Source organism: Tiliqua scincoides, chromosome 8 (genome assembly GCF_035046505.1).
Source record: "Tiliqua scincoides isolate rTilSci1 chromosome 8, rTilSci1.hap2, whole genome shotgun sequence".
NCBI classification, from domain to species: domain Eukaryota; kingdom Metazoa; phylum Chordata; class Lepidosauria; order Squamata; family Scincidae; genus Tiliqua; species Tiliqua scincoides.
In genome coordinates, this window is record NC_089828.1 from 43,976,162 (window position 1) to 43,998,839 (window position 22,678).

Sequence of the window (22,678 nt, forward strand, 5' to 3'; positions counted from 1 at the left end):
AAAATGCAGAGGGGGGTTGTGCCTCCAGTGAAATGGTGGGAACCAAAGGTTAGTCCAAGAGCCAGGATGGCATCGTGGTTCGGGTGTTGGACTTAAAATCTAGAACAGTGTTTCTCAACCAGTAGTATGGGTACCACCAGTGGTACTTGAGGTGGTTTCTGGTGGTACTTGTGGGACACCTGGACATTTGCTGCCCAACAGCAAGACCAGCGACGTGATATGACAAACATCAGTAGTAGGTTTGGCTCAGTCAGCAGAGCTCCAAAGCATGCTTTTCATGTGCTCTAGAAAGCTCTCCTGTGCACCGTGAGCTTCTTACTGCGGTGGCCCGTGTGGTCACCGGAGCCAGGCGGTTTGACTCTGTCAGCCCGCTTCTCCGGGGGCTACATTGGCTGCCCATTCGTTTCCGGGCCCAATTCAAGGTGCTGGTTTTGACCTTTAAAGCCCTATACTGCTCTGGGCCAGGATATCTTAGAGACCGCCTACTCCCGTACAATCCGGCTCGTCCTCTCAGGTCATCAGAGAAGGCCTTTTTGCAAGTGACACCACCCAAGGAGGTCCGGGTTGGCGGCTGCAAGAAATAGGGCCTTCTCGGTAGTGGCACCAACATTATGGAACTCCTTTCCCCTTGACTTGAGAATGGCTCCCTCTCTTGAGAGTTTTCGGCGAGGCCTGAAAACACTGTTGTTTAAACAAGCCTTCTGATTTCTGGCCTTCTTAACTTTTTTATACATCTTTTAGTTTTACAGGCTTGATTCCTCGGTGATCTGCTCTTTTACTCTTTTAATCTGACTACTGTTTTTATGGCCTCTGTAGTGTGTTTTTAAATGTTTTTATCTGCTTGTATTAATGTTTTTAAAATCTGTTTTTTTAAATATGTTGTTAGCCGCCCTGGGTCCCGTTAGGGAGAAGGGCGGGATAAAAATAAAGTTTTATTATTATTATTATTTATTATTACTGGTGTTTGTCACGTTGCATCTGGCCTCTCAACCCAGAAGCAACTGGCGATGACATCATCAGCAGTTACTTTCCAGTGGTACTTCCAATAGGTGGTTCATGCGAAGTGGTACAGTGGGGGATAAAAGTTGAGAAACTCTGACCTAGAAGATCCAGGTTCAAATCCCCTCCCCCCCCCATTCAGCTATGAAACTTCCTGGGTGGCCTTGGGCCTTGGCCTCACCTACCTCACAGGGTTGTTGTGAGGACAAAAGGAGGGAAGGAACTAAGTACACCACCCTGCACTCCTTGGAGGAAGGACAGTATAAAAATGCAAAAAAATAACTAATAAAATAAAGATTGCTCTTAACCTGCAGCAAGACAGCTTTGCTTCTTGGTTCATTGCTATGAATCCTCTGCCTGATGTCCCAGGAGGCAGGATCCATCCATCTCTGGACTCCTTCACCCTGGTTTGCTGTGGCTTCCAAGGGTCCCTGCTGTTTATAAACAGTGTGGGAGTCTTAGTGTGAATAATTAATTTTAACGGGGGGAGGGCCGAACCGAGCTGGGGCTTCAAGTAGGTAGTGAATTAGTATCAGCCTCCAGGAGCAAGATGAGCTGTGGAGGAAAGGAAGGCCTTAATAGCTGGGTAATGAGGTTATAAGAAACCACAGCAGAGAAGCAGCTGGCTACCCAGAGCAATTCTCCCCCTGGGGCACTTCCCTCATTAGCCTTATTAAAGGGACCTGGAATCTATTTTGGAAGGGAGGGAAGCCCAGAGGGGAGAGAGACCCATTTAATTTGTCTGTTGCTAGATCTTTCCAGTCTGAATATGCCATTTGATGCCCTTGGCAGTGGAATCAAAGGCATTGATGGGACACTGTCCATAGCGTGCATGTAATGATGTCTCTCTTAGTGGGCCAAGGAGCTGCCTGTGAAGGGTCTTTGGACTCTGCCCATGCTTTGTCAGATGCTCACTGGCGTGCATCACACGAGGGCGTAGTTCACCAGCAGCGCTTCAGGAGCGATTCACACGATGCGCTACAACATTCCCCAGGCCAAAGAGAATGCTGTTTGGACCTGGGCCGGTTCTGTGACTTGTTATGCTGGGATAACTGTTCTATGGCCTCCGCAGTCCTAGCGTTCCAGCAGTGGAAGGTCCTTTATGGCTGTCGCAAAAGGCAGCACACCATTTTGCACAGCCAGGTGGCTGCCGTCATAAGCAGCAAGCAGCCACAGGCAGGAGCCCTTGCAATGACCCCCAGTACCAGTGAGTTGGTGGTAGGAAGAACAAGGTAGAGAGAGGGAGGAAAAGAGAAGGGGCTGTGGTGGGAATGTGGCTAGAGTGAGCCCAGGAAGGAGGTGATAGCAGCGGCGGCAGCACCTAGCCCCCTTTCCAGCCTCAATCCACTTCCTGTGTCCACTCAGACTTGTGCCAGCTAAATCACTGGCACAGGACCAAGTAGACCCATTTAGGTGGGGGAGGCTTACCACCAGGCAAAGGAACAAATATTCCCTTTTCAGGAAGAGGCCTCAGAGACTGCCCCCATCCCCACAGGATGCAGTGTGCACTCTGCTGGTGCAGCTACATTGGAATGATTTAGTTAGGATTAGGCCAGCCGTTCCTTTCAAGTGGGCACAAGATCTGTGAGATGGGCAGGAAGGTGCTCTTAGCTGGCTTTCCTCCAGGGCATCTATTGGGGGTTCCCCAGCCCTAAGGAGTGGCATGTGGGTGATCCTAAACTATGTATGTAACTGTCTGTGGCTTTGGATGTTCTTTGCATAAGGTGCAAAGCAGATCCTGTGCACCTCCTGTGGGGAGATTTGCATGTGCTGTCCCCACTCTGAAACACATCTCTCCCCCCCCCCCCCGCCGCACTCTGAAATCCACACATTTCTCACACACACACCCTGCCCTGGACAGAGCCTAGCCTTAGCTCAACCGTTTTCAACCATTGTGCCATGGCTCTTTGGTGTGCCATGAGTGGTCCATAGGTATGCCACAGGAATTTGGGGGAAGGCCATTTATTAGTAGGGCCATTGGGGGATGCGAACCCCCCACTGGCAGCATGGTGTGCTGTGTCAATTGTCAAAGACCAGATGGTGCACTTTGACAATTTTAGTGCCTTGTCAGTGTGCCGTGAGCTGAAAAAGGTTGAAAATCGCTGCCTTAGCTTAAGAGTAAGACGGAAAAGGAGAATCTCCTACTTGTGCTTCCTTTGTGTGTGTGTCAGGCACCCAGCTGGGATTAGTTGCTGGGCAGACACATGGGTGGCACTTTTTCTCCCACTCCGTACAGCAGGGTCTGAATCTTGATGCCTGTCTCTCCCAGCACAGTGTTCTTAGTGACTGCCTGATGCACCTGGCCTGTGTCTGTCGCCTGCAGTCAATCATTTGGTGGTCAGATCAGGTCAGGGACAATGTGATGGTGCCCAAAACATCCTACTGGTGGGAAGAAGGTACAGCTGAACTGCTTTGGGTTTCCAGGCACTCAGAACGCATGAACTTCAGTGCAGCCTGGGATTTTCCACAGGTGAAACTTCTGCAGCCATGAGATCTAGCAGCATGGTGGCTTTAAAAAAACACACACATGATTGTTTTATGAAATGTGAAGACAGATGCTTCGATGGCAAGGAATACACACTTACCTGGGAGTAGGTCTCATTAAAGTCAATGGTGCTTCTGAGTAGATATGCCCAGGATGGTGTTGTTAGTATGCTGAATTCTATGCTAATATTACATGCAGTGCTTATGAAGAAATGATCTTTTTTTAATCCTGAAAGGCAGAGGAAGCAGTCTCTGCAGAGACCCAATCCTACCTGGCTGTGACTCAGTGGGTTCCAGCCCTGCTCTCTCCTCCCCCTGCCCACATCTTTTCCCAAGGCAGCCAGAGGAAGAGGGCCCATTTGTTTCCAGCTGTCTCCATTTCAAAGCACACATAATGAGGGACTTTTAGGTTGCCCTCCTGCCCTCCAGTGGCATCTGCTGAGCTTTTGTTGCATTATGGATGAGCAACTGTAACTCGAGGCCCCGCTGCTTTGCTGCTCTAGCCAGGCATTCATTGGCAAACGGTGGTGAACTTGGTTGGATGAGGAGCTTGGGAGAGACTCCCTCTCCCTTCTTGTGGGCCTTTGGACCCTCCTCCTGGACTGGCAGCAGAAGTGGCCTTGGAACTCCTTGCCCCTGGATCAGAACTTTTCCAGCCCTGTGGCTGTCCTGTCAGTGCACTGCCCTCCCAGTCTGTCACATTTTCTTTTTGTCCCCCCTATAGCTGATTTCATGGTGTTGCTTCCTCCCTCCAAGTGTCCCAAGTGAAGGCAGGTGGGCGCTTTCCACTGCACAGTGGTGGTGGGAGTTGGTCAAGAGTCTCTAGCTGTCACTGCAGCTGGTCAGGGCCAGCTGACTGATGAAGCTGGGTGAGGCAGCTTCTTTGAACAGCAGAGGGGTGATCACTCCGCTGCTTTACATGCAAAAGATTGTGAGTTGCATCCCAGGAATCCTCAGGTAGGGCAGAGAAAAATCCCTATGGGAAATCCTAGGCAGTGCTGCTGCTGCCCAGAATGGCAAGTGAGCCCCCCTGCTAATGGCACATTGTGGCGCCTGCAATTACCCCCATAGCTATACTGAGCTATGGGGCCAGCCCTGAACGACACCCTCATTTTCAAATGGGAACATTCTCCAGAGGTTTTCATTCATTGGGAGGGCAGGCGGAGGGTCTCTTGGCCAAAATATTTTGCCTCAGTTCCTCCTCCCACCCTCCCCACTGGTTAATGGGCTTTCTTCCCAAAACAAGGATGCAGCAGCCTGTGGGGAGGGTAAGAGGAGGGTGAGGAAGAGCTGCTGCCATTGCCAACTCCTATTTTTCCCCCATCTCCCTCCCCATCAGCAAAGGGGATCAGGATGCCACAGTCTCTCTTCTTCCTCCTGCCCTCCAACTGTAGGAGCCACCAAAGATTCACCCTCATTCACCAAAGGGGGGGTTGGAGGAGTTGTCACTCACTGATGGCAAAGCTGGGGGTGCCACAGGGACTCAGTGTGTCATGGAGGGTCCCCAACAATCTGGCTTTGACTCTGGATGACCTCCGCTGCGGTGCACATTCCTTAAGATTAGCTCTGCTGAATCTGCACTGCTCACTCAGAATGAAAGTTTTGCAAGCGACTGGTGTAGGCGAGAGAGACCCATGTTGGAATGTGGAAGCGGAGAAAATGTGGTTCTGCTGTTCTGTCTGGGAAAGCATTGCTCTGTGAAGCATCTTGGGAGCGGGAGGGCAGTTTGATACCTATTCAAGAATAACATTTTTGTAAATGCATTCATTCAGGTATTCCTTGCTGTCTTTGCACACACCATGGACTATTTAGAGGGCAACAGGATGGAGGCAGGTACATGGTTGCCTAGTGACAAGGAAGGAGAAGGAGGAGAGCTCAGAAAGTTGTTAAATACACCCTGTAAGCAGAGGCATAACTAGGGCGGAGCCTGAGAGGCATCTGCCCTGGGCGCTATGCCAAGGGGGAGCACATGACTGCCCCTCGGGCTCCATCCTAGTTTTGGTGGTGGTGGCTTCTGTTCCTCTGGTCCCTCTGTTCCTACTCCTTCAAAGATGGAACCTCCACAGGAGAATGAATGGGATTTGAAGCCACTGCTTGTGCCTCTGGGGAGAACACAGAACTGAGATCGCTACATCACAGGACATTGTCATGTTAGTGCCCCAGGTGCTGGGGCAGTGCGTTACACCTCTACCTGTAAGAACTATTGTGGGGCATTTTATTTTATTGGCTTTAGGTAGTCATGTTGAGGTCTATTTCAAGTTACTCGTGTCCCTACCTGGGATGGGAAGCAGGGCCTTCTGCCTGTCCATCTGCCCTGCCACATCGGCCTGGAAAAGAATCGTCCACCCAGCACTTGTCTGGGGGAACAGCTGCTGTGACGGCCTCCCCGTGTGCCTTGGTTCACCACCAATTTGCCGTCAGAATTGTTTCCACAGGATTGTCACAGTATGGTAACAAGATGCTACATGATGGGTGAAATGTCAGACATCCGGAACAGAAAGCTCTCCTGTCATCTCAATGGCATGGAGGCCCTGCCAGGACATATCAGACCATGACTGTCAGGCTGGCTCTTTTGCCTCTGGCACCTGTTAGTAGCCCCCAACTTCCACTTACACACACACACACACCGATTTACATTCTCATCTGAACAGGCCCCATGAGGCAAGATGGGATGGGACACCAAGGAACTCAAGCCAAAGTATTGCCCACAGCGAAACTGAAGAGAAACTAATTTCTCTAATGTAATTAACTGTAGAGAAATAAATTTCCTGGCGAGAGCCAGAGTGGTGTAGTGGTTCTAGAGTTAGACCTGGAAGATCCAGGTTCAAATCCCCACTCAGCCATGAAGCTTTCTGGGTGACCTTGGACCAGTCACTCTCTCGCAGTCTACCTCACAGGGTTATTGTGAAGTCAAACAGAATGGTATCAGAATGGGTTACAGAGGTTGTGCTTGCTCTTTCATCCTGCTGAGGATGGGGCCACAGACACACACACTCACTTTCATTGTGTTCCCCCTGCAGATGGTCCACCCATCCTTCGGATTCAACTGCCTCATTTGCTGGAGGGAGAGAACCAGGCCCTAAAGTCTAGGAGAGGCAGATGTACATCATGCATACATATACCATGTATACTTGTGACTTGTGTACAGCCAAAGCATTCCATTCTGCTGGACATGGTCCTGGGGTCCAGTTCTGAGCAACCAGCCAAGAGACTAGGATGCTGGCTGGCTATGCAGATGTTCTGGTGTCCCAAAGAGGCAATGGGGTCAAAGTTGCTGGTCCAGACTTTCAAGGGGGTTGCCCAGAGGCAACCAGCCTTTTGTTAGGGGATGTCAACAAGGGCCCACTATTGATGGACATGGAGCTTCATATTTGGAAGAAGACAGGAGGAGAGCCATTGTTGCAGAGAAAAGCACTACAGTGGGGCTTGACCAGAGAGGTCTTGGAAAGGGGGGAGTGAGGCAGTACAGCCATGCTGGACTGTGGACCAGTAGGGAGTTATTCTATCACTGGCTGTTTTATAGTATTTTGTTTGCTTTTACTATGTTTTTCTCTAGTGAGTGGCATTTTTATTTTGAATGGGATTTTATTATTGTTTTGTCTTATTCATGATTAAGTATCTCTGGAGCACAGGAGAAGCCACACAGAAATCCAAGGCCCGCTGGTCCAGTGATGAAAATGGGATGGAGGGGGAGGGGGGGAGATGTATTCTACTGAAGCCTGAAAAGTAACAAGATTAGGCAAAAAGAGCTAGATGGACCTGCTCTTCATCTAGGATCCAGTCTGTGGGACATAGAGAAGCACCATCCTGTATTTTGGCCAAGGCAGAAGGATGTTTAATGGTGGTTAGTCTCGTCAATGTTTGTTAGAAAATCCACTATGTCTTGATCAAAATTTCTTCAGGGAAATGATGGTGATGGATGACAACCAAGGCCAATACTCTAGGTGTGCAAATTGCACTGTAATGAGGAAAGTGAGTGAGGAGTCTGAGCGAAGGGGGGGGGGAGTTTAAGCTGGTCAAATAAAACTGAGCAATACTTCTGGATCAGGTTCTAAAGAGCACAGGCTTTATTTATCCCATTTTTATACCACTCTTCCTCCAAAGAGCCCAGGATGGTGTACATAGTTCCTTCCCTTCCTTCTGTCCTCACAACAACCCTGAGAAGTAGGGGAGGCTGAAAGATAGTGACTGGCCCAAGGTCGCCCAGGCAGCTTCATGGCCGAGCGGGGACTTGAACCTGAATCTTCCAGGTCTAAGTCCAACACCTTTAAAAGCAGAGAGAGCAAGCAAGAAAGCAAATAGCAAGCTGCAAAGGAGAACCACTGGGAGGCACTTCTTATCAATGGTGTGCCCCACGAAATCCCAGTTTGGAATTAAAGATGGGGGTTGGGTGGGGATCCTGAGTTGGCAGCTTGAAAGGCCTGTCTTGGAGCCAGTTGCCTGGATGAGCCATTTTGGCAAAACACTCCCAGAGGACCCCCACCCCCACCCAAAAAACCTCCTATGTGACAGAACCACCCACTATTCACTCATGGGGCACTTGTGGACCAGAAGCCTCTTGGGGGGGGGTGGCCTGAAGCCCTCATGATAGTTTTCGTCTGGTTCACTCCCACCTGGCTTGCCTTTTGGGGAGAGTGAGGGGTGTTGGGGTGTGGTGTTTTTCCAGGCATACTCAGGTTAAGCTGCACATTTGGACAACCTCATCACTTGGTTGAGCCAAGTGAATGTCCCACCTTTTGCCAAGGGGTCAATCGCAGCACCCAAGAGCTGGGGACAGGAGCCTGAGGCTGTAATCCTACCCAGCGGTTCTCAAAGTTTTAGCACCAGGACCCACTTTTTAGAATGAAAACTTGTCAGGACCCTGACAAGCGATGTCATGACCTGAAGTGACATCATCAAGCAGGAAGAGTGTTAACAATCCTAGGCTGCAATCCTACCCACACTCTCCCAGGAGTAAGTCCCTTTAACTGTCATTGTTAAAAACGTATAGGTAGTAGCCTGTTAAAAGTACAGATGTGTAACATTTCCCCAGATGCAGTCACATCCCATGGTAGCATCAAGTCAAATATATTGAAATGAATGGGGACCCACCTGAAATTGAGTCATCTAATGGGTCCCGACCCACAGTTTGAGAAACACTGCATACACGCTTACCTAGGAGCAAGGCCCATTATACTAAACTGAATTTACTTCTGAGAAGACATGCCTAGGATTGTGCTGTGGGGTGTGTGGGTGGTGGTGGTGAGGAAGGCGCAGGCAGGCAGGGAACAAGTGGGGTGGGGGGGCAGCCCTTGTTTCTGTAAGTACTTGCAGCCCCCCCTTTCCTCTCAACCCCCCCTTCCCCCACCCGGTGTGCCGCGGCGACGATCTCCTCCCCACCAAGCCCCACCTTCTGGCTGCCCATTCGGATCCGGCAGAGCGCATCGGAATGCCGCGCTGACAGCCCGCAAGCAGCCAGCCCCCGCCAAGGCGAGCCGGCGGCTGTGTGCGCTCACCGCGCAGCAGGTGCCGGGGGGCGGGGGGAGGCGAGGAGCACCTCGGGGCTTGCTGGGGGGCGGCCGGACTGGGGGCGCTCTCCTCCTGGGCTTTCTCCGCTCCGATGGCTGGAGCTGGCTGGCAACGTGGGACTCCGGGATGGCGCTGGAGCCCCGGCACGCCGGAGAGGAGCGTGCGGTCCCCGGCGAGAGGCTCCTGCCGCTGGATCTCAGGTGAGGGGCGCATAGGTGGGGGGGGCGCTCACCTGCGGCAAGCTGTTGCACCATCAAGGCTTCCACTGCATGGGCACTGCGCCTTCGGACCTGAGCAGCCTCTTCCTCGGTGGCGTAGCCGGGGGAGGGCAAAGCGCTGAGTTTTGCAGAGAGCCTCACCGCAGCGCGCGAGGGGACCCTCCCCTGCGGAGCCATTCCAAGCGGGGGGAGGAAAACGGAGGCGTACGTTCCCCCGCTTGGAATGGCTCCGAAGGGGAGGGTCCCCTCGCGCGCTGCGGTGAGGCTCTCTGCAAAACTCAGCGCTTTGCCCTCCCCTGGCTACGCCACCGCTCTTCCTCCCCTTCATGCCAGGCGGGTGGGGACGGACCCTCGGCGGCCAGGGGAGCTTTGGGGCATTGCTGCCCCCTCCAAGAGCCCCTCGGGCTCTTCAAGGCGAGGAAAAGCAGGGAGCTGCCTGTTGCACGTCGGAGCCGCAGCCACCTGCCCGCCTAGCCAGCTCTCGCCCTGCTGCCCCATCCCTGCCGTGCTGGGGGGCAGCGAGAGCCTCTGGAACCACCAGTTCAGCTCTGCAGGCAGGCGCAGGATACGCTGGAGGCTCCGGGGGCCAGATCCTGCCTGCCAGGCTCACCTCCAAGGCAGGCTCCTGGTCTGGATGCCTCTCTGCTCCCTGCCCAAGGGAGGCTCGCCAAAGCCCCAGCTCGAGCATGTCCAGGAAACAGGGAGACTCTGGCTTGTTGGGGCTTGTCTGAGCAGGAGCTGGTGTTGTGGTGTGTGTGTCTGCCAGTGGTGTGGCGGGGGGGGGGGGCAAAGCACCAAGCACCTGTGTGAGGCTCCTTGCAGAACTTGGTGCTTTGCACCCCCTCTAGCTATGCCACTGCTGTGTGTTTGTGTGTGTGTGTGTGTGTGTGTGTGTGATGCTTTTATGTTCAACAACTATGTTTATTTATTTTGCTTTCTGGGTTGTTGCTTTCAGTTTGCCCCCCACACAGCTCCTGCTCCCTTGGGATGGGTGGCTGAAATCAGGTCAGCACAGTGGTACAGTGATGCAGCGGGGGTGGGGGGACACATTTCTTAGCATGCACACACAGGGAGAGAGAGACAAAGAAGCACAGTGCCTTCCTAAGCCAGTGCCCACTCAAGCCTTCCTGGCACCTGAGGCAGCACCCCAAATGCTGTCCCCGTCACCCAATCAAGTGCCACCCTCTGCTCCTCTCACCCTTCAGTGTTCTGGCTCAGCAGTCTCTCCTCCACTGCACATCCTTTCCTTTTTCTCCACTATAGGCAGTGGAAGGAGAAGCAGTGGTGGCAACTAGGCAGACAGAGATGGGACCCCCACCACCACCACCACCACCAATGTGCTGCCTGAGGCAATGGCCTCAGTTGGCCTCATGGATGGGCCAGAACGTTTCTTGGCAGGGAATGTATGTATCCGAAGAGATCACCCTGACACCCCTCTAGTAAATCATATGAACACGGCACAGCTGCCTTATGGCGCCAGGGTCAGCCCCTTGTTCCATCAGTGCTGCTGGCTGTGTCTGGCAGGGTCTGTCAAGGTCTCAGGCAGAGTCTTTCCTAGCCCTGCTATTTGAGATCCTTTTTAACTAGAGAGGCCAGGGATTGAACCCAAGCATGCGAAGGATGAGCTCCACCACTGAGCTGTAGCCTTGGTGGACAACTTTAGGAGCGTATCCTGCACGTGCCTGATCTTGTCTGATCTTGGAAGCTAAGCAGGGTCAGGCCTGGTTAGTACTTGGATGGGAGACCGCCTGGGAATACCAGGTGCTGTAGGCTTATAGCATAGTCTTTCAAGACTGAAGGTTGTCAACCAACCACCTCTTTTGCCCACAAATCTGCCTTCTACAGAGTCAAAGGTGGTCTATTTAGTCCACTGTTGTCTCCTAGAACTGGTTCTGCAGAGTTTCAGACAGATGACGCTGCTTTGCCCAGCCCTGCCACTCAAAATCCTTTCAGATGGAGCTGCCCAGAGCTGAGCTTGGGCTGGGTCTTCTTAATGCTCTGAGTTACAACCTCTCTATTCAGTGGTTTCCAAATTTTGTTCCAGGGACCCACTTGGCAGTTGTGGTGGTGATACTCAGAAGCTTGGCAAGAGTTCACCTTCTCAGCGAAGCCTCATGTTTTACTAGAATCAGGGCTAGTTTCACATCACACCAGACTGCGAAAAAAAGGGGGGGGGATTTCAGCATTTGCTTGAGATCCAGAAATTGCTGGTGTTGTTGTTGAGCAACACAGTTGAGCATTCGGTTCTTCAGAGCCACTGCTGGCCCATCTATGAGGCCACCTGATATGGGTTGCATCAGTGGCAGATTGGGAGGGATCCTGGGGCAATGGATTCAGAGTGCTTCTCACCCCAAGTCTGCTGTTGCGACCTCCCACCAACCTACCCCTAATATAAGCCACAATTATCTGCTTCCCACTCGCTCAAGCAAGAAGCAGATCATTCTCCTCCTTACGTTTACAAGGACAGCACAAGTTCTTAGTGTCCCTGTAAATTAAACCAGAAGTCCCACGGAAGTTTCATGGCAATACACAAGAAGTGTGGTGTAAGGGCTTTGGTTTTTGGTTTTTTGGTAGTGCCGAGGTGGCGGACCCAAGATGACATCAGCTGGCTTTCTGGTTACACTGTCCCTGCTCAGAGCTTCTTGCTCTAAGGCAACTGGTGCATGATGTCATGTGATTCTGTGATGTCACTTCCAAGTTTAGAAGAGGGCAGCAGTTGCTTTGTAATGTGGCTGTCACCCCCTGTTCAGCAGCTTCCTTTGGTCATTTTTTTGCTTCCACAGAGCTGCTACAGGCTCCCCAAGCACAGTGCTGTGCTTGGAAGTTTGCAGCGGCAGCCAGGAAGCTGCAGCTCAATGGCGCTTCCCTTCAAGTTGTGCCCCGGGCATGTGCCCTACTTGCCATACCTTAGATATGCCTCTGATTTCGAGGAAGGGGCTAAATTTCCACTGATGTTGCTGCTGTTTTCTCCTGCTAACACTGTAAATTTTGCTTTGCTTTTTAACTGCAAAGAGGTCTGATCTCAGAAGCTAAGCAGGGTCCGGCCTGGTTAGTACTTGGATGGGAGACTGCCTGGGAATACCAGGTGCTGTAGGCTTATACCATAGTCTTTCGAGACTGAAGGTTGCCAACCAATGGTTTTAATATATATTTGTTACTTTAAAAAAAAATAAAATCCTGCCTTTCCTCTGAGTTGCTCAGGATGGTGTACATCCCTCTCCACATTTTATCTTCACAACAACAAACCTATCTGAAAGAGACTGGTCCAAGGTCACTGGATGAGGCTGGTGGATGAATGGGGATTTGCACCTGGGTCTTTCTGTTTTCAGGCCAACCCTCTGATTGCCACATTGCACATATTTATTCATATTATTATGCCATCGCTGTACATGGTGCTTTAAAAGAGTGAGAAGTCAGGCTCCTGCCCCAGGGCTTACAGTCTAGATCAGGGATCTAGATTCAACCTTTTCAATCTCATGGCACATCAACTGAATTGCCAAGGCACACCATCGTTTCTTGACAATTGACAAGGTGCACTGCTGGCCAGGGGCTCACATCCCTCAATGGCCCTACATATATATGACCCTCCCACCCCCACCCCCCAAACTCCTGCAGTATACTTGCAGTCCATTCACAACACACCAATTTGCCATGGCACAGTGGATGAAAATCACTGGTCTAGATACTGAGACAAGGGAGACAAGGAGGGAGGAAAGGAAGTGAGGCAAACAGGGGAAGCTTGTGCTGTTGTTTCTATTACACATACTTAAACTTAGTTACTGCTGGGAATGGGGACTAAGGGATAGTGCTAAAGTCTTCACTTAAAAGAGACTGTACAGAAGGGAGCCAGAAAGCATCATCACGCACATGGTTCAAGCTGCAAGTACAGTAATGGGCAACAAGGGAGAAAGCATGAAGTCATCTGAGGGAATAGGAGACCTTCAAACAATTAGGGAGGTGGAATTGGACATCTGTCCTCTGCAATTGCCTGGTGTTGGCCTGATGATGGACAGGACAGCTAGCGAAGGCTGAGAAATGTCTAATATGGGGAGGGGGATTGCATCGTGCTTGGCTTGCAAGAGCCTGTCTCCTTTGTGTCAAGCATGTCCTCTGCCAGGGCCTCATCTGCAGTGGCAGGAGGAAGACGAACACTGGCCTCTCCATCTATTTTCGCTCTTTAATCAATTGAGGCTTTGCAAGGAATATCCACCGGCTGGGGTGTCCAAATCCCCCTTCCCTGGAGACCCTGTCTCCTAATTAAATTCTCCTGCCTTGTTTAGCCACTTGGTAACAGGAGCTGTGGAATGTTCCACTCCAAAGAACAGGGAAGGACAGCGGCGTTTGTGCTTTTTCTGTTAAACGCGGCGACCATGGGAGGTATTTCTGGCCTGGATGCCTGGGAAAGAATGCTAAGGAGATGGGTATGTCTGTGGAGTGGCAGTCAGGATCGCCCCGAAATAGCAGGGGGGGCTGCTAATGGACCTTCTTGATGGCTGATGCGACTGCAGCAAAATGATGGGAGGCTGTCGGGAGAAACTGGAAGCAGAAATGATTCAAACCCCTGAGGAGTTTGGGTCAGAAGGAATATTCTCAGAGTGATGACCTGCACCTGTGATGTTTCAAAATTTAGTTTAATATTTTAGAAGATCCTTCTAGGGAGGTGTGATGACCAGAACTATACACAGTATTCCAAAAGTGGCTGTATCCGGAGCCGGCTTTAAACCAATTGGGCCCCGTGCCTAGGGCTGCCCCACCGTAGGGTAATTAATCTAGTCTTTTATGCCAGTGGTTCTCACACATTTAGAACTGGGACCCACTTTTTAGAATGAGACTCTGTCAGGACCCGCTGGAAATGATGTCATGACCAGAAGTGACATCATCAAGCAGGAACATTTTTCACAATCCTAGGCTGCAGTTCTACCCACGCTTTCCCAGGTGTCTCATTTATTAACACTGTTTAAAGAATATACATGGTAGCTTGATAAAAATACAAATCTGTAACATTTCCCCAAATGCAGTCACCTACCATGGTAGCATCAAGTCTAATGTATTAAAAATAAAATTTTGAATGTATTTCAATGGGGACCCACCTGAAATTGGCTTGCAGCCCACCTAGTGGGTCCCGACCCACAGTTTGAGAAACACTGTTTTATGCAATTTTGTATTAAAATGTGCTTAGATCCATTTGGTCCATTAACTCACATGTACTTTAGAAGTGCCATTTGGATTGCTTTCCATTCTGCCATAGAGATATAAAGTCTAAAATACATTTTATTTATAGCTCTATGATTCTACAGACCCTGGATGTGAATCTGGGGCACCACACAAATATTTGCAATTGGGCCCCCGCAGCCCCTAAGGCCTGCCCTGGCTGCACCATGATTTGTGTAAGGGCAAAAGTAGCAGTCATTTTTTTATCCCTTCCCTAATGCACCTATAACCTTTCTCCGCAACGTGCTTGCCTACTACCTGAGAGTCAGACCTAAAGGCCCCCCTGTGCAGGAAGGGGCAGGGTGTTACAAATGAAAGAAATCAGGAAAACACACTCTAAGATACAGTAAGTCCCAAAGGCAAGCAGCAGATTCTGACATGGATTTGTTGAGTATCGATGAACGTGTGGGAAAGAGCAGAAAGAATTTGAGGACCAAATTGCTCATGATCTATAAACAAACCATGACTTTCAAGGCACCCAAAGCAGACTTGCTGTAGAAGCCATCGCCTTGCCGGATGTCAGGTGGTGGGCATTGCTCAGCAGTAGCTAAATGAAGTCTTTGCATCAGGTTTAATGGTGAGAGGTGCTGGACATGGGGTGGGGTGATGGCAGTATATTTCAGCAATCATCACCCACCTGGATGCATCAGGTATGAATGGGTGGGTGGGTGAGATCAGAAGCCCCCCCCCCCCTTGTATCAGAGAGAGTAAGGGAGAAAGAAAAGGGATGCTCAGACTGCTTCTGGCTTCTTCCAAAGATTCTAAAGATTCAGAGATTCAAATGAGTGGAGATCTGTTGGCCTTCCAGTTGCAGTTAAACTTCCCACCTTACTTCCTGTTGGTTATTCTTCCTGTTCTTTTGTTTAATAATCTGCTCTTCTCTCGGGTTTTGTGTGTGTGTGTGTGTGTCACACATTTTTAATATTTTAATTATTGTATTTTTATATTTTTAAATGCAGATTTTCATTGTGATTTTTGCTTATGGTATTTTAATTTCTGATTGTAAGTCATCTGGGTGCCCCATTGTTCAGAGGGAAGTATATAAATCTTTTAACTTAACAAAGCAAGAGGAGACCCCCCCCCTTCCTTTCTCTGAGAGCCAAAGAGCACCTGAAAGTAATGGCTGGTTACCAATTGCATTCAAGATTTGCAGTTCTGGCTCCCCCCCCCCCATTGGAGAGAAAGACCCACTAAGAGTGCTGCTGAAGAACTGCCTCTATTTATTAGAGATGATAAAGACTGAAGCTTTAGAATAAATTTGCAAGCTACAGAGTGGATGGCCCAGATTTCCCGCTGCAGGTCTCAACAAAACTCAAATGGCAAATTGCTGGATGTTTCACTAAAGATGTCTCAAATAAGAAAGAAAAGGGCATTCTAGAGATTGAAAAGGTGCAGAAAAGGGCAAACAAAGTAATCAAGGGGTTGGCATGCAGGAACCGCTTGAGAAAGGACTAAGATAATGCACACAGATGGTTGCCTAATGAAGCAGACAAAAGGAAGCCCTTGTTCGTGCACTGCGTGAATTTCCTGTACAAGATACAGTGATGGCTGCTTATTTAGATCCATTTTCAGCTTGTGCTAGTTGATGATTTGTTCCCAAGTTGGTAAGGTGTAACAAAACAGAACAACAACAGTTTTTAAGGGATGGAACATCTTGGAGGATAAGCTATTGGTAGCTATGAGCCTGACATAACAAGATGGAACCTCTGTTGTTAGAGGTAGTGATCTTACCTTGGAATGCCAGAAGCCAACGCAAATGAGTCAAGGCCATCGTTGTGGTTGTCATCACCCGCTTGTAGACCACTGCTGGAAACAGACAGCAGGACTGGATTGACTGAATTTTCGTGGCAATTCTTAGGCAAAGTTCCTAAAGCCTAAACACAGTTTTATGAGTTCCTCTCTTAGGCCTGCTGATGAATCTTAATGCTTGGGGTCAAACTAAATGTGACCCTAAACATGTCACAAGTTGACCCTAAGCAAGTTACACGTCAGTGTTGTTTTTTTTGGGAAGTAGCATGTGGCACTGTGTATCAAAGCTGTCTGAGGGCGTAGGATGCTTTAATACTCTGTCCTCCCTGTGGTTCTCATTCCAGTTACACACCCCGTCCTTTTTTTCATGGAAGCTTCCCATTACAAATAGTGAGAGTTGGGGGCATGGCCAGGTCTGGAACCACAATGAGGGCAAAGTACTAAAACCTCTCTCCCCCTTCCCTTGCAGTTTCAGGCACCTTCGTCACATTCCCCAGAGTGCTGTTTGCTGAAAACACAACACATGTAACTCACATGTTTAGGGTAATGTCTAGTTTGACCCTAAATTGACAGCCCAATCCTTTCTTTTACCCCCCCCCAAATGCAGCAGCACCAAAATAGTGATCGCTGCATCCTATGGTGGGGGGCAAGAGAACATTAGGACATGTAAGCCTTCACCTATTCAGACCTCTGTAGCTATTCAGACCTCTGTTACCCTGCACATGCGCAATCTCATCTGATCTCAGAAGCTAAGCAGGGTCAGGCCTGGTTAGTACTTGGATGGGAGACTGCCTGGGAATACCAGGTGCTGTAGGCTTATACCATAGTCTTTCGAGACTGAAGGTTGCCAACCATTCAGACCTGTGCTAGCTAAATAGCTGGAACAGGTCTGCATGGATTCATGCTGCAGGAACAGGTCCTGGAATGGGGATAGGATATCAGTGGCACCTGTGGCACCAATCCTACCCCCTCCCAGGCCAAATCTGCCTGTCCCCCACCCCCATTGCCTCCCTCCCTGTCCTGTTTGCCCCTCTCCACCCTGTTCCACCTTTCCTGCTTCTCCCTTTGCCTTACCTTTGTCAGTGAGTGAAGCGAGAAGAACTGAGGTGGGTGGATGGGCATGGCGCACTGTTGGGGCAACTTTGCGATGGGCACTGACTGCTTTATGGTGGTCAGCACCCACGCAAGAAGCATGCTGCCATTGGGTATAGGATTGGGCTGTTCAGGTTCACCTGCTGTGCTATATACCACGACACCTGGTTTTTCTAGAACCTTTTAAACACAGAATGGTTGGCAACCTTCAGTCTCGAAAGACTATGGTATAAGCCTACAGCACCCGGTATTCCCATGCGGTCTCCCATCCAAGTACTAACCAGGCCTGACCCTGCTTAGCTTCCAAGATCAGACGAGATCGGGCATGTGCAGGGTAACAGTTGCTGTCAACACAGGATCAGCCATAATCAGGATTGCTGAATAAAATATTGGACTAAAAGCCTGTTTGGCTTTTTGCCAGCATATTTTAGTGAAGAGAATAGATGGGAGCTTGTTTTCTCCCCCTCAAATTAGTGTGTCCTTTTGCCTGTATGGCAGGCCAATGTGGGTAGATGCCACAGACTCTGCAGCAGACCCCCGCTTCAGATTCTGCTTTGGTCAGGAAGCTCCAGATTGCTCCTCTTCCCTCTGCCCTGCCTGGTTTCCCCCCAACCGAGATTCCCCATCCCAATGCTCTTTTTCAGCATACACCAAAGGCATTTTTTCATGTGGTGCAAAAGGCATAAAAACCATGTTCTGTTGCAAACAATGCACTGTTGACCCTGGAGGGGAAATAGCCTTGAACGTATTACACGCTTGAAAAGCAGCTTCAGAAACAGGCCAGCTGAGAGCAAACGGCTGTTAAGGGAAGGGGGACCCAGTGGGATGTCTATAGAAACATCAGCTCTCCCCCACTTTGCCCGAACAAAGGAGAAGCATTGCCTTTCAAACCCCTCAGATCTGAGTCCTAAGGATGCCCCCTTTGTGGCAGTCACCATCTAGAGTCCAAATCTAAACTGGCTTCACCCCTGACAGATTTCACACACTGGCCAATTTCACACTTCACAAAATCAGACAAGCCAAGAACGGTTTATGTGAGAAGTCACAATCACAGCATCCGTGTCAAACAGAGTGACATGTGTTGTGTTGAGTTGGGGGGGGGCCCTTTGTGTTGCGGCTTGGGAGCACCATGAGCCAAGTCACAACTGGAGTTTTTAGATCCACCTCATTGTGTTATTAGCTGCTGCTTCTCCTTATGTGGTGGTGATAGAGAGTGTATCCCTTGGCAGTTTTTGCCTGGGCTTGTATCTAAGTGGTGGCTTTGATTTCTTTAGTATAGAAGTCAACGGACCCGAGCAGAAAATAATTTTTTTTAAAGAACTCTATTTATGGTGATAGCAACCAAATTAGCCTCCAGCAGAGCCTTCAGCCTGCCTCCTTCACTGTGTTCACAGCACTTTTAAACGCTATCATGGACCAACAATTGAATGAGGTCAATTGATGGGATTTCCATCACTGGTCTGTGTGTGGAAGACCAGTGAAACAGCTGGGCAATTTGAATGTCACCAGGACAAGAGAAACCCTCCAGCCATCTCCTAACCTGGCTGATACAGCACAGGCCATGTAGTAGTACATGTTACTGTATTTGCTTGCTTTCATCCCTTGTTAGCTCAGCCTCCCCACCTGGGAATCTTCTTGTTGTTTACTTCTGAGAAATGGGTCCCATTTTACATAAAGGGGCATCTGAGGTAGTGAAAGAGAAGCTTTCCTGAAGTACACCAGGTATTTTGGGCTGAGTGGAGAATCACACCCACCACCCCAGCACCAATCTGCCTTCCTAGATTCCAGCTTCATGCACCCTGACTGGTAACTGAAATGTTCATCCAGACTCCAAGGACTTTGGGGTTTATGTGGGTTTCACAGCTATTCATCCCCTCCATAACATAAGTAAAGAGCCATAAGGAAGGTGAAGCTGCCAAGATTCCCCTCTCCTGTCAAATACAGTGGATTATTATGATGTTCATTTATCAAGAGAGAAGGGAAAGGAGAGACACGGGAATGAGAGACACATTCCTGTTTCTTCTCCCCTTCCTTAAAAGAGCGAGAGAACGGAGTCGGAGGTATTTTTAGCCATTCGGGGAGGGGGAGGCTTTGCATTATTTGTCAGGCGTGAGCCGTGGCTGCGTCTGCTTTTAATCTATAATCTACAAAGAATGGACTCTGCAGTCTGCAGTTTTTCAAAGGGAAAATCTGCCAAGAATATTTTGTGATCTGCAAGGACAGGCAAATCCTCTTTGCTCTGTGAGGTCATGTGAGTGCTTGAGTGAAATGGGGAGGGGAGGGGGAGAGACCCCGAGAAAGCACACAGAGGCAACCCCTTCCCTGGCTCATGAAGCCACCATGTTAAAATAGCTCTCACACACACAGGCACATGTGCACGTTCCTTTCTCTTCCCTGCACTGTCATGTTGCACAAGGGCAATGCCAGCACGGCACATCAGTCAGGGTCACCCAGCGGGCTTCGTTGCTTAGGGGGAATTTGAAACTATGACTTCCTGGTCTGACGTTCTCACCACCACACCACAGTCCTCTAGAAAGGGCAAGTTCTAAACAAGAAACCATTCAGCATCCAAAACTTCTTGCCATCCTTCCATTGTCTGGGCCTCCTTGCACTGAATCTAATGCTACAGGTATTTGCATATTGCCATCGTTTGGAGTTTAAGTTCCTCCTTCAGCATTCCTAAACCCCAAAGAACTCATTAGGAAGAGTTGTGAGACTCCCCAACTACTAAATGAGCTCAGCAGGACTTCCCCCCTCCACCTGCCACTTGCTACCCGCTACCCCATCTTGTTTTGAGTACATGTAGCACATAATAAATTTTTTTCTCTCTCTCTTTCTCTCCTTTCAGATGCATAGAGAAACAGTAGTGCGCCCATAGGACAATGCACTACACAATGACATGTTGTTTTCTGGTTCTGGTCCTCCACTGTGTCCTCTTGAGCACCACCCCTGTTGCAGCTTGCCCAGCTCGCTGTGAGTGTGTCCCTCAGATCAAGTCCGTCATCTGCCATCGCAAACGCCTCACCTCCATCCCTGAAGGGATCCCGACAGAGACCAAGATCCTAGAGCTCAACAAGAACCGCATCCGCTGCCTCAACACAGGGGATTTGGCCCCCTTCCCACTGTTGGAAGAGCTGGATTTCAGCGAGAACATAATCACCAATGTGGAGCCTGGGGCCTTCAGTAATCTCTTAAACCTGCAGACCTTGAGGTTACGGGGCAACCAACTTAAGCTGATCCCACCAGGGGTCTTCAGCAAGCTGTCGAACCTCACTGTTCTGGACATTAGCGAGAACAAAATTGTCATCCTGCTGGACTACATGTTTCAAGACCTGAGGAGCCTAAAGACCCTTGAAGTTGGAGACAATGACTTGGTGTACGTTTCACGAAAGGCCTTTTCTGGACTAGTTGGCCTGCAGCAGCTCACCATTGAGAAATGCAACCTGACAGGTATCTCGGCAGAATCCCTTTCACGCCTCCGCAACCTGGAGGTCCTCCGACTCAGACACCTCAGCGTTGCCTCAGTGGAAGACCAAAATTTCATGAAGCTTTACAATCTCGGGCAGCTGGAAATAGACAACTTGCCATTGCTGGAGGACATCTCGCCAAACAGTTTCCAAGGACTCAACCTCACGTTCCTCTCCATCACTTACACCAACATCACGGAGGTGCCGACGGCTGCCTTGAGAAACCTGGTACATCTCATGTACCTGAACTTATCGTACAACCCCATCAGCACTGTGCCCAAAGGTGCCCTTAGAGAGCTTATCCGGCTCAGAGAGCTCAATATTGTGGGTGCCCTTTTGGTCTCGGTGGAGTCCCAAGCATTGTACGGGTTGAGGCAAATCCGTCTCCTCAACCTGTCCAACAATTTCTTGTCCACATTGGAGGAAAGCACCTTCCACTCTGTGAACACATTGGAAACACTCAGAGTAGACCGCAACCCTTTGGTCTGTGACTGTCGTCTCCTCTGGATTCTGCAGCGCAGGAAGACGCTCAACTTTGACGGGCAACCACCAATGTGTTCCTCGCCACCGGAGATCCAGGGCAATGCCCTGCACGATTTCCCAGACTCCATCCTCTTTGAGTACTTCACTTGCCAAAAGCCCAAGATCAGGGACCGAAAGCTCCAGCATGTCACCGCTTATGAGGGGCAGTCCGTATCTTTCCTCTGCCGGGCAGATGGAGATCCCATCCCATCTATTAACTGGGTCTCACCTCAGCATAGGATGATCACCGCCAAGAGCACTGGGCGAGTCGCTGTTTTGCCTAGCGGAACATTAGAAATCCGCTATGCCCAGGTCCAAGATAGCGGGACCTACATTTGCATTGCCAGCAATGCCGGAGGCAATGACACTTATTTTGCCACATTGACAGTCAAAGGGCACTCTGTTGATGGTTCCCTGTATGCAAATCGAACTTTGTACCTTGGTGAGTTTAATGATACATTTCGCAATGACACACATGTCTTCTTAAAGTTTACTTTGGACCTCAAGACCATCTTGGTCTCCACCGCCATGGGCTGCATCACCTTCCTGGGTGTGGTTCTCTTCTGCTTCCTCCTCCTCTTTGTCTGGAGTCGGAGCCGCGGACAGCATAAGAACAACTTCTCTGTGGAATACTCCTTCCGCAAAGTCGATGGCCCAACCATGGCAGCTGGGCAAGGGGGTGCCAGGAAGTTCAATATGAAGATGATTTGAACTGGGTGGGGGTTGTCTTGAAGTGGGTTGACAAGGAAGGTAATTTGGGGGGGGACAGGGACGTATTTAACCAGTGACTGTACCTTTGGGGACTGAATTGGTAACATCTGTCAGTGTGACCAAGAAGGGCTGCTGCTGCTCCATCAATTTTGTTCAACCACAAGGGCTTAAAAGGAAGCAGTGAACAGGCGTGCCCCCACACTGATCTTGCTGGCTGAATTAATCCAGTAGCAGTTGCACCCCTGGGTGGTTGGCTTCCGGAGGCTTCTATCCTATAATGAACATGTCTTTCACCTGTGCTCTCTGAATGCCACACAACTGTGCTTCCACACACCCACCCTCAGTCCCCACTATGTCTCCTAGTATGAATGGGGCAAGTGTGTGCACACACAAAACTTGTGGTTTTGGAGTCCTCTCACTCTAGCTATAGGAGGGGGGTTGTATCAACTATGCATTTCTCAGAGAACGAGAGCATTATGTGTGGGCTTCATGTCTTTTTCTTTTAAGTGACATTTCTGAAAGTCTGGGCTTAGGTTTGGGGTTCCTTTTTAACCCGTTTTATATCCACTCCTGACAGACGTCTTCCTGCATGGCTGAGGACTTCAGGGCCACACGGGGCTTCCGGTGGATAGCAGTACCTTTGTGCATCCTGCTGCCCCATTAGGAAAGATCCAGTAACCGTTGCTGGGAGATGCAGTGCCTTGAAGCATTTTTAAC

At 49.9% G+C, this 22,678-nt stretch overlaps 1 protein-coding gene and 1 pseudogene across 4 annotated transcripts in view; one reads left to right on the plus strand and one right to left on the minus strand.

Moving 5' to 3' along the window:
* LINGO3 (leucine rich repeat and Ig domain containing 3) overlaps positions 1-22,678 on the plus strand; it is a 58,086-nt gene extending 35,408 nt beyond the window's left edge. For 2 of the 4 annotated variants that reach the window (XM_066635853.1, XM_066635852.1), the window contains exon 2: positions 20,110-22,678. In XM_066635853.1, coding sequence (XP_066491950.1) covers positions 20,144-21,961 — 1,818 coding nt within the window. In that variant the 5' untranslated portion in view covers positions 20,110-20,143 and the 3' untranslated portion in view covers positions 21,962-22,678. Of the gene's footprint in view, positions 1-9,103; positions 9,192-19,415; positions 19,513-20,109 lie in introns of those variants that run through there. The other 2 variants (XM_066635850.1, XM_066635851.1) reach the window with 2 other exon arrangements.
* LOC136659729 (5S ribosomal RNA) lies at positions 17,494-17,613 on the minus strand (annotated as a pseudogene).